Source organism: Pleurodeles waltl, chromosome 5 (assembly GCF_031143425.1).
Source record: "Pleurodeles waltl isolate 20211129_DDA chromosome 5, aPleWal1.hap1.20221129, whole genome shotgun sequence".
Taxonomy (NCBI): domain Eukaryota; kingdom Metazoa; phylum Chordata; class Amphibia; order Caudata; family Salamandridae; genus Pleurodeles; species Pleurodeles waltl.
This window is the reverse complement of record NC_090444.1, coordinates 863,904,345-863,916,911: the sequence shown is the minus strand read 5'-3', so window position 1 is coordinate 863,916,911 and position 12,567 is coordinate 863,904,345. Positions and strand designations below refer to the sequence as shown.

Genomic DNA, 12,567 nt, shown 5'->3' with positions numbered 1-12,567 from the left:
TTTTTCCTGAGTAGTAAGTCGCCTGAGTTTTTTTTAATTTCTAAATGATACTCTCGAATTAGATTTTTGTAGTCCCTTTTCATGGATTCATCTTGGGTGCATCTCCATCTCCTCTCTTGCTTTCTACACTCTCTTTTCTTCTCGAGTAGGCGTGCATTGTACCATGGAGCCGACTTCTTTCGATGGATGTTTTTAGACGAGGAGAGAGGAAATAGTCTCCTCTAGGCTATCCTCTATCCATTTGTTAACAGAGTGCAAAAATTCTGTTATATTATTTCTATTTATACTTCCTGGTCTATTTTTTTCCAGTGCGGAGATAAACTCTGTAGATTTTAGTTTGTGCCATTTCCTTCTGCGAGGGGGTGCCCCCATATAGGTGATCTTATAGTAAGTGATGTGTAGTTCCAGCTCTAGAAGGAAGTGATCCGACCATGCTAGCGGGCAAGACGATAGAAATGTTATACTTGGAACATTAGAGAATACCAAATCCAGTGTATGTCCCTTAATATGAGTAGGTCCTTGAATAAGTTGTATTAGGTCACATGCATTCATGTCTGCTATCAACATCTTAGTAGAAGCATTATCTGTATTTTCCGCACGTAGGTTAAAGTCACCCAACACTAAGAAATTTGATTTAGTGTATATTAGTTGTGAAGTGTTTTCTGCCAGTGACATCAGAAAATCTCCCATGGGACCTGGTGGACGGTAAATCAAAACACCCGAGAGGGTGTAATGAGGGTTCACGTTGATGGAGAAAGACATACTCTCGCAGACTTTAATTAGATTGGGTGCGGTATTAATCTTACACGTGTCTCTATAGATGACTGCAATGCCACCCCCTCTACTAGGTCTGTCCACTCTGCTGATCTTATAGCCTGAGGGAAGAGCCATCGCGACATCTGGAGCAGAGCTTTCATCCAGCCAGGTTTCTGTCAGAAATAGGGCCAGAGGTTTGATTTGTTCAATTAAAAGGTGAATATCCATTATATGCGCTCCTAATGAGCGACAATTAACCAAGAAAATTGATAATTTATCAGAGTTCTCAACTTGTTGATAGTCTGTGTGCGTTTTGAGTGACCATGCACACAAGGGGCATCTAAATTTGCCAATATGTGGGACTAGGCTTTTACTACACAGCTCATGAGATTTATTGTTAAGGAGGAGTAATTCATCTTTGGAATAAGTGATAACTACATTCTCTGTTGGAACTCGGGCATAGTTTCTTGGCTCTTGGCTCGATCTGGCGCAGACGGGCTTGCCTTTGGCGCACCAGCGGCGCATCCGCTGCGCACCGCGATCATGGTGTGAATAAATAGCTCTCTAGCAATAAAAAGCTAGAGTGTTAACCCCCAAAATGGCGGCGGTTTTCCGCCTTGTATCGAGAGTGGGATGTACTATTTTCCTGATTTTCCCGGTAATTTATATGACCTATTACTTATAGGACTAGGTCGCCGTAAAATATGATCAGTGTGCTAATATAAATCTTTACCAGACGAATTCTAGGCAGACATCTAAAAAACGAATCTCTTTACATTAAAATCGAGTGACTAGCTCCTTCAAGTGCAAAGTGCAATAAGAATTAAATTTCAATACATCAGATTCAATGTTTAACAATTTACATTAAAATTCAACCACAACAGTATCTCGCCGTTTTAGCCAAGCGTGGGAAGGCACAGGGAGCCTCTGCCTACCTTCAGCTGCGCACAGCGATCATGGTGTGAATAAATAGCTCTCTAGCAGTAAAAAGCTAGAGTGCTAACCCCGAAAATGGCGGCGGTTTTCCGCCTTGTATCGAGAGTGGGATGTACTATTTTCCTGATTTTCCCGGTAATTTATATGACCTATTACTTATAGGACTAGGTCGCCGTAAAATATGATCAGTGTGCTAATATAAATCTTTACCAGACGAATTCTAGGCAGACATCTAAAAAACGAATCTCTTTACATTAAAATCGAGCGATTTAAGATGGAAGAGGAAAAGTTATTCTTGAAGAAAATGTTATAGTTAGCGTAGATGTGTTGTGTTTTAGGTCATCAATTTAGTTGTTGACTGGCTGAAATGAAACCACCCCATTGATTGACCAATCATAAGCTTATTAGGATTTAGTATAACAACTTGGGATAGCATGATTATTACTTTTTTAGAGTTTGGAGAGCAGTCTGGAGCAGATGAAGTTCGTATTGGCTGAGTGGGTTAGCTGTCATTAGGCCATAACTGATGGTGTCCCCTGGCTGAAGCAAACTACTTGCTGTTTCTACTTTTACCATTGGGCTAGGAGTACACTTCAGCTCCACCAGCCTGCCTCCGTGCCCCGACCCCGCCGTTTGCTGCTAGAGAAGTTTTTGTGGCCCTCCACCACCCGCAGGCACCCGCCTGCACCTCATCCCTGGTGCCAAGTGGTAGGCGTGTTTAGTACACCATGTATTTCATTTCATTTAGTTTCCATTGCTTGTATTTCGTTTATTGTATTTGTTTTTTCGTTTTTCCAAACTGTTTTAACCTTTAATCTGTGCCCATTTACTGCTCCACTTGCATTTGCGCTCTCTAATTGTGCCCGCTACTTTTTTCGGCTCTCGACGGTCTCTGTGTCCCAGCAACTGCATCCCCTGTGGCCCCACCCCCCTCGCGCCCCCATTGAACACTCCCTCCTACCTCCCAGCTGCTCCTCCCTCCCACCTCCCCTTCTTATTGGCGGCCGCTGTGTGGCTCCTAGTGTGACCCCCTGACCTGCTTTGGGCCAAGAGTACACTTCAGCTCCACCAGCCTGCCTCCGTGCCCCTGACCCCGCCATTTGCTGCTAGAGACGTTCGAGGCCCTCCACCACCCGCAGGCACCCACCTGCGCTTCATCCCTGGTGCCTAGTGGTAGGCGTGTCTAGTACACCATGTATTTCATTTAGTTTTGTTTCCATTGCTCGTGTTTCATTTATTGTATTTGTTTTTTCGTTTTTTCCAAACTGTTTTAACTTTTAATCTGTGCCCATTTACTGCTCTGCTTGCATTTGCGCTCTCTAATTGTGCCCGCTACTTTTTTCCGTCTCTCGTCGGTCTCTGTGTCCCAGCCGCTGCGTCCCCTAAGGCCCCACCCCCTCGCGCCCCCATTGGACACTCCCTCCCAGCTGCTCCTCCCTCCCACCTCCCCTTCTCCTTTTGGAGATAATTTGTTTAATTGTCTTGATCAAATTGAGAAATATAGGATGCTTTAACCAACCCTCTATTGATCTTATATGCCTATCATTGTGTTTGAAAGTTATTTTTGTGACATTAGCATTGTTAATATAGGGAAATAAATTTATGAATAATTCTTAATAAACTGGTGTGGTTATTGATTGAAGTTTGAAATATTGATTATTATTAACTTTTGTTGATACTCACAACGTTCATTGATGGCATCCCCTCAAACCTATGTCGCTTCGATCCATCGTCCTCTAGCACAGAGTCCCCTAATCACTGTAGATAATAGCTTGGATTCCAAGGCGCGTTAGCACCACTTATCAGCCAATACTTCGAGCTTCTAAAAAAACATTCCAGAATATCCTGGTCCTCCACATTCACGTGCATAAGCGTTTTGGAACTTTGGCATGTTGATAACATTTTTGCAGGGTTACAAGCAAATTTGGCCAAGTTGTCTAACGTTTTGTTCGGAAACTGTGTTAAACTCCAAGAAAGCTGAATACCTGTCCTTCAACCCCTATAAATCAACGAATGTGTACATTAAATCACAAAATGAAATGCTTGACCAAATGTCAGATTTGACTATTTAGGACTGAGTCTGACTAGTAACGCTTTTTGGGTATATTAGGTTAGTAAGACTGTTTAAGAATACAAAGTCAAGAATCCTCTCTTCAGCCCCCTGAATTATTCAGTGTTAAAGACAAGGGGACAGCCCTGTATGGATCGGAGCTATGGGGACACGTAGACGAATCTAAATTAGCTGTAGTTGAAAACAAAGTCTTCCCTAGAGTTCTCATTGTGTCCTGAACTAACTGATCTAGGTGTTTTCCCGATTTATATGACAGTCAAGTTAAGACTTCTGTTGTTTTGGCGAAGTCTCTGGTCCACAGAGGAATTAGATCCGTACAGGTCACCCTCCAAAGCACTATTGTATGTAAAGGACCATATGAGAATACCTTGGTTGAAGTATGTCAGAAATATCTTTTATAGTTCAGTCCTAGCTACGCCTAGGAAAACTCCTGCCGATGTTCACCTGACTAAAAAAAAACTAAATGTTTTCCTATGGGAAGATGAGTTGCAATAGGTAGATTTTTAGATCATTAATCTGCCCCACATTTTGAACTGTTCCTTGATAAAACTATGTGCCCCCCTTGCGAACCAGCTATGTATTAGATTTAAATACGAGATTCTGCCAATCGATAGTTTCTGTATGGGGAGAGAAATTTTGCACCAGCACTTTGTCCTTCTTGTGGTCTTTAGATTGAAATGCTTCAACACTAGCATTTTTTTAAATGCTTATCAAGCTCCCCACAAGAAGTGGGTTAATCCAATATGCCGCCTGTTAGGGTGTTAGACAACGTGAAATGGCAGTGTGTCCAAATATGTATCCTCCACGAGGGTTGTATGCAAAAAAACGTCTTCTCTGCAGTACAGAGCATCCGTTGATGATGCACAATGAATTCCTGGTACCCAAAACCTTGTCTCTTAATATGCAAATTTTTAAATTGAATTCTTTAGTGAATTATTAGTATTAATCACTGAATTTGAGAATTTTATCAACAGAAAATAATTGATTGTTTTATACATTTTAGCTTGTTTTATACTTGCTGTGTGGTTTGACCATATTTAATTGTTTTGCATGCTGTAAGTTTTTTAAAAGAATTTTTTATCTGAAATAAATGTATTGAATTGAACTGATAAAAGCACTGTACGTGTTTACTGAATATAGCTTGTGAATGAGCATACAGTTTCCAGTGGCCAAACACAGTTTGTTCATTGTCTGAAGTGAGATGTGGAGAGGAGGATTGAAAGTGGCTCGCTTTCTTATTTTATTGCAGTATTCATGTGAAGGGAAAGACTTGCTTTTGAATTATACAGCAGTATTTTTGAGAAGTTCTGTATACATGCATAAGTACTTTTCTGGCACTCATTCTTGTGTAAACAGGACTTTTACCACTGTGAACCGTGCTAGTATCTAGGTACTTATTGGTCCATCAGGTAATGCTACCAAATCAAAGCACCTTTGATTTATACAAGCTTAAAATTCCAAAATTCACTCATCTGTAGCCATATTGTACAGCCAGCCAAGAAGGATGATCCATTCCACATGGGAAGAAGAGCACTTTTTTTGCCAAGTTTCCCAAGAACAAAGCTACATATCTAATTTGCAAAGAAAATAAAAGTTCTTAATAGATATACCATAGGTCATGGAAGGAATGCTTGAAATAATTCTAACTATTGACACTCGCTCAGGGTATTATTCCATCACATTGCTCTTTTGCCCACCATGCCACATCAGACTAGGCCTAACCAAATACAAATCCATTGGTGGTCCTGCTCCAATAGGAATTGTCCAGCCTGAACTGCCGAGCCAGGTCCTCTCAGAACTGGAATACAAGCAACCAAAGACTAGTTTCTGCCTGATTGGGCCTCTTCAGTCAGGTGTAGTTTGGTTCCAGTTGCAGACTGAGCGAGAGACCTTTGTCTGGGCATACAATACAAGTCACAGAATAGATTCTGGATCTTGTATTACCATGGGCAGGCCTAGGCGTTAGGCTACACAGTAGGTTATCATGACAACTGTGCCAAAAAAGTCAGGACACCAGTTTCACAAGCATTTGTGCATTCATGCCAGGGGTCCATGGCCGTTCGCATGGAGAGCCCATGTGTGCCACAACAAGGTGCATTTGCCATTAGCTTGCATAGTCTTCAAATTGTGCCACATCATGTCTGTTGGCCTGTTAGCAGACATTTTCACACAGTCCTTTGTGCGTGCAATTGTCTTCTCTCAATTATTCAGCTTTGGCAAACTGTAATAGTTAACCTCCTTTCGAACTGTTAACTTACCCACTCACTTTCTTAAAGACTTACTGGAATATAAATATTATGAATCAACCTGTGGGAATTCAGATAAGCATATGGCACGACTTGTGTGAGTGATGTTATACAGAAACACCGGTACTAATCACGGCACAATTTATCCATGTAGTCCACATACTTATTCAGTTATAAATTCATTCATCAAATATGTTTGCTTTGCAGCTTTAATGCCACGAAGGGAAAAGGTCATATGTAGACAGAAATAAAACATTTTGTTTGAAGGAGAGAATGTGGATAGGTTGTACAATATGGAGAGGGAGAAGAAGACCTTGTTAAAACAAATAAGGTTGCGATCTAGTTTTGAAACTGTAAAACATTGCAGTAAACTATACATCTCACAATGCACTGTCTCTGTGTCATCTGCACTCACAGTGAAAAGTGGCATAAGTAAACCATGGGCCTTATTTAGATTTAAGTGGGCAGGATACTCTGTCACAAACATGGTGGAAATCCTGTCAGCTGATTTACCCATTATAGTCTGTGACAGAAGTGAAATTTGCCAGTTTTGGAGAGTATCCTGTCCACCAAATTGAATACGGCCCTACGTCTTCTATGAAAATCTTTTCACACTTAAGAGAGTTTCTTATTATTATTCAGAATAAACTGTAACTTATTGTTAATGGCAGATCACACTTCCTTTGCATTCCCTTCTTGAGAGAGAGATGACAAAAGCGACTTTCCTCGGAAGTCTCACCATTGTCTTCCAGATTCACTGAGAGGAAGGTGAAGCGACACCAAGCAATGCACTAAGAAAGTTGTGCAAGGTGGCAGAAGTAACTTTGAGGAACCTAAGAAAGGTAAAATCAAGGAAGTTGCATTAAAAAAACTTTTAAAAACATGCAAGCAAAATCAGAAAAAAAAAAAAAAAATCCTAACACAAACATTCTAGCTAGAATCCGTACAACCAAACTAGCAAAATCATAACTCTAGAATTCTAACAAGAATACAGGTAGCAGAAATAAGGGAATGAGGTGCAGTGGGCAAAGACTGTGATGAGGACAGCTCCTCAGATGTTGAGACACATGGAGGAATTTGATTCTTTATAAAGGAAACCAGTGCTGACACCTCTTCCAATAACCCAGGAAACAGTATACCAACATCTTGTATTTGCAAGACACATGGTATATTATCATTCTTCCTGTTACTGGGAACAATGCTGTTTTTATCCTTCAACCACTAGATGTCACAGACCTTAAAAATAGACCATCTGTAAAAGTCTTTCCCTTTTTCCATTCTTCAAAGCAATATGGTCTCAAGACGGAGAAGTGTCTCCTGCAAGTAAGTGTAACTCTTTTCCGCAAAGTCTTGTGTTCATTACCAGTGTTTGTAGGAAGCACGTGGGATCCACAGATTCCGCTGCTCAACGCAAATAACCAGAGTCTGTAAAGAATCACAGTTCCATTCCTCATTCCATAGGGTCCACAAAGGCTTGCAGTCCCCATTTGGCAAGGCATACACTAATCCCTATTGTGCACATTGTCATGAGACAAACAGTGGGGTGTTTAGTGTTTGGAGCACAGGGTAATCTGTCACAAACACGATGGAGCCCCAGTTGGCTCAGTCCACTGAAAATTTCCTCTCATGGTCTGATGGAGTAAGGACATTACACTGCCGGCCTGAATTAGGGTGGACAATGTGTTGTCCTTTTTTCTGTCTATCACTGCCAGATAAAACCTGGCAGTAAGGGACAGGGAAAAAAAACAAATAATAACTGCCAACTCCAGGGAAAAACTGTCCTGGGCATTATTGCTTTGTTTTTCAATAACATACTCACATTTTTGGACACTGTTTTTGAAAAACTAAACATTTTATAAGTTTTGGTGGATGGCCATCAAAACTGACAGTTGCTGTCCACAAAAAGGACTTTAACCTTAACAGGAACCACCATGAGGATCGTTCCTGTCAAGGCATAGACATTACCGCTGGGCTAGCTGTGATCTCTAAAGTTGGTGGATGGGATGATGGTCTATCTGCACTGCTGACGTAATATCTTCCACCACCCTGAGTGCCATCTGCCAAATTTTAAATCTGGCCCAATATTTCCTGGAAAAAAAATATGTTTTATTCTTGCCAGAAAATAATTATGAATCTATTACTTATATGGTGATTGAATCAAGGTTTGCAGATCTTGAAGTTCCATCATATATTTCTCCTATAACTAATATATTTTTATTGTATCCAACAGGGTTTCCTTTTTTCGATACAGATTTAGAGGCAAGTTTGAGGGATCACCTTGGTGCGAAAGTAGACGAAAGCAGCCCTGCCCCCAACTCTGGTAAGTTATAAATATTTTTGTGTCCATTCAAGTCTAATAATTGAGGACATTAGAGCCCTCATTACGAGTCTGGCGGTCCTAGGACCGCAATACTCATGGTGGCGATCTGAATGCCCGCCAAAGCGGCGCTCATACTGCCATATTATGACCATGGCGAAAGCATTATGGTCAGACCGTCAGCACTGCCAATTTCCCTTGCCCCACCATGCAAAAGCTGGCGGAGACAGGGTGCAGGGGGCCCCTGCACTGCCCATGTCCTTGTCATGGACAGCCCCGTTGCGCTTTTCACTGTCTGCTTAGCAGACGGTGAAAATCGTAATGGGTGCTGTTGCACCTAAGCACCGCAACATTGCCGCCAGCTCGTAATTGAGCCAGCGGCAATGTTGTGAATTGTTTCCCGCTAGGTCAGCAGGATACTCATAATAGGGGCAGCGGGAAGACTGCAGGAGTTTGGCAGGCGTCTTTTTCCTCCCGCCAGACTCGAAATGAGGGCCTAAATGTCTGAGGACATGATAGGCCATTTTTATGGAAACATTACAAACAGAATCTGCATTGCATTAAACGTTGCACAGTATTAGAACACAGACTATAATGTTTTTCATGCACAAATTTCACCTGGTCAAACCTGCTGAAACATACTTGGAAAAGCCTCAATATTTTGAGTTTTGCACCTTTGAACAAAGGAAAACATTCATCATTATTGCCTTACCCTTCTTATTACTTATTTCTTGTGCGGTATTAATAGGATGTTTTACTGGCAAGCTCTGAATAAGCTTCTCAATATTGTGTACTGGTTTCTGTGGAAGTCTTGTGAATGAATTGTATTAACTATATTTGTCTTCTGCTTATGAGGTTTGCTTGCAAAATTATTTTACCAACACTTGATTTCCCTGAAGTAAGACTTTCACATCTGCAATCAGTTACACTAAATAGAAATTCTCCTAGATAGCTCTAAGGCTACACTTAGACCATGAACAATATCATTGGAGAATATCATACAGTTTGAACACAGTAGGGACTCTTTTGAGTGAAAAATCCTCTTCACTCACCTTTCTCACAGTTTTTGGAAGTCAAGCAGGGGACACTGTTGATCTGTGAATAATTCAGAAATTGTGTTTGTATAAGCCTGGTCAGACAAATGTTTGCAGAGGTAACTTTAAATGCAAGCCTACATAGTGTCACAAATCACTATTCTAAAATCCTATTGTTATTGATTCATGCACATTTTTGGAAGACATTTGATAGCATTGTACTATTCCCTGAACATTTTACACAGAATGATCATACTATTACTGGAGCATTTTCCTATAGTAGGTACAGTATGGGAAAATATGTACATTAGCATGGCGATATCCTGTACTCTTTTTTTTATATGATCTATTTTACTCTTACTACTAAAATATTTCCTCTATAGCTTTTGAAGTCAGACATATGCCCACTGTAACCAGTGTACCCAACAGGAGTTGCCACTGTATAGTATAAAAAAGGAACAAGTCTGCCTACCCATGATCCTGGTCTTTTTCTTGTGTTGTCGTATCCTCTGCCTACTCATATACCTTGATTGTGACTTCTGTACAGAGATATCTTTGGATCTGATGGGTCTTTTGTTGATTATTATGTTGCTTGCATGTCTTAATCTCCCCTTGTGCATCTGTGGACACCTGCAGTAACCTAAAAGACAGTCCACACTGCCACAAAACTTACTGGAAGTCCTGTTCGGGGCCTGCTCTCTCCCCACAAGCGTCTCTCCACTATACCTCAACGATGATGGAAACAATGCCAATGCTGCCACACAAAGTATTCTCGCACCAATCTGCATCAGGTCTGCATTTTATGTCTTTCGCCTAAGCACAATGAGGCTATTTGCTACTTTGATGCACCTTCTACTCCGAAAAGACCCTTAGAGATTGTCTGGCTCAAGCATCCCAAGATGTTGCTAAGGAGTGAAGATGACAGTCCGTACCTCATTGGCCCAGAAGACATCGATGGAGCAGCACCATCTACAGCCCTTGGCTGCGGACAAAGATGTTTTTTTTCCCTGAGGACAGCTCCGATTTGGAGATCGAAGACCTGGCAGCTCAGCAGGTGTGAATAGGGTACCCCCTCGCCATCACTCTCAAGCTGAGACCTCCTCTACCAAGGGGCACCAAGCCGCACTGAAACACTAGAGACAAGGCACCAGGCCACCACTGCCTTTGGGCTACCACTACCTTTGGGCCATAGACGGCACCAACAATCATCTTCTGATGTATCGCTCAGCTCCTGCTCGGCACCAAAACAGTCAATGAAACTGGCCGCCTCTGCACCAACCATCCCTGCCCTTGCTTGACTTTTGACGCTGACCTGAATATCGTTGTCAAAAACGTAAGCCACCTGAAGAGCCAAAACCCTTGCCATCGATCTCAGTTCCAGCACTGTGGACTCGATTCTACACAAACTACAAGAGGAGATTGATGCTTGATAAGGACCCTTGGTTATCGATCCTCACACAGGCAGGATCCGCCCCGTCCATTGGATTCCACAGCTGCTCAACCTTCCAAACATTATCTGTGTTTCGAGAAGACCTTGGACATTCCAACCCCACCAAAGCAGCACAAGAAGGTGGACAAGGCTACTAGTCCCTTACACTTCACACATAAATCACCCCACCCTCTTCCTCAACCTTCCCCGCCTGCTTCTCCAGAGGATCCCCTTGACATTACATCTCAAGGGTCACCTCCTTCTGACACAGGTGGTCATGGGGGGACATATTTGACATTCCTCCGCAAGGTGACCCAGGAGACTCCAACGATGCAGACCCATCGGGTGATCCAAAGCTCCTACTTATAGCCTGCCTGCCTCTCCCCACCGGACAGGAGCTTATTGGTAGGGCTGCCTCCTTCCATAATGTGGATCTTCACACAGAGCCTTTGGAGTATGACTTTCGCTTTGAAACCCTCTGTTACACCCCTCCCTCCTCCCATTCCCATCCCATGCTCAAAAATAGTAAAAGGCCTCCCCTACTAACTCCATTTACATTTGTGGGCAACTCCCATCTGACTCCCTGTTTGTCACTACAGCCCGTAAGACAGCCAACTCTCAGGCTAGTGGTGACGTCCCACTATGAGAAGTTAGTTTATAGACGCTGTGGGGAAAAGAGTGGCTGCACAATCAGCCAGTCATTATTGACTTATTGCTAACTACATGGGGCTACTCTCTTGATATGACCATGCCCACTGGGCCGCCAGAGGAGTGAACTTCAGCCTCCTCCTGCATAGGCATGCCTGGCTCTATATTTCTGGCTTCAAGTCAGGGGTCCAACAGAACCTCATTCACATGCTGTTTGATGGTCAGCATTTATTTGGTCCACAGGTAGACCAAACTTTAAAGCAAGTCAAAAAAGATATGGAGACAGCTTGCTATGGGTGCACTTAAAACACCTGCACCTCGTGGCTCCTTTTGTTGCCTACACTTCATTGGAGGATTATAGACTACCTCCCCTGATGCCTCCACATCCTACTAAAACTCACAGGCCAGACAGCCCTCTCTTAGAGGCTACTTTAGGGAATCCTACAAAATCCACTTCCGCAACAAGGTGACTTCATTACTGCTGTCGACCTAAAGGATGCCTATTTCCACATACCAAAACACCCGGCTCATTGTCAATATCTCAGGTTTGTGGTCAGTGGAAAGCATTACCACTTCAAAATGTTCCTTTTTGGGGTCACCCCTGCACCTTGCTTGTTCACCAAGTGTTTTGCAGTGGTGGCTGATCATCTGCGCAGACAGAATATTCATGTCTTCCCCTACCTGAATGACTTGCTATTCAAAAGGGCTGCCCGCCAGCAATCCCACGATCTCACTCAGATTGCCATAAACCTCCAGTATGACTTAGGGTTCACTATCAATGCCACCAAATCCCTCCTACCGATCCTCCAGATCCAGCCCTACCTTGTTGTGATTTTCAACTCAGAGGTTGGCATAGCCTATCCAAACCCAGCCAGGATCCAGTCCTTTCAAGCACTAATTCCTCTTTTCAAACCGGATTGTCAGGTCTCGATCAGCACAGTCATGTGCCTCCTTGACATGATGGCCGTATGCATTGCTATGGTACCACATGCCAGACTACACATGCGTCCGTTGTAGTGGGGTGCACACTCACAGGATCTGTCTGTCCAGGGCCATTGGGAGCCCAAACACCCAGTCCTCCACAGTATCAACCTGGGACCATTGCTGTTCCAGCAGTGTTGAAGGCTTTT

At 42.7% G+C, this 12,567-nt stretch overlaps 1 protein-coding gene across 1 annotated transcript in view; it reads left to right on the top strand.

The window, feature by feature from the left end:
• The window catches only part of LOC138296102 (zinc finger protein 3 homolog), a 1,150,345-nt gene that overhangs the window by 810,174 nt on the left and 327,604 nt on the right, over positions 1 to 12,567 (top strand). The window contains exon 8 of the mRNA XM_069234957.1: positions 8,240 to 8,329. Coding sequence (XP_069091058.1) covers positions 8,240 to 8,329 — 90 coding nt within the window. The remainder of the gene's footprint in view (positions 1 to 8,239; positions 8,330 to 12,567) is intronic.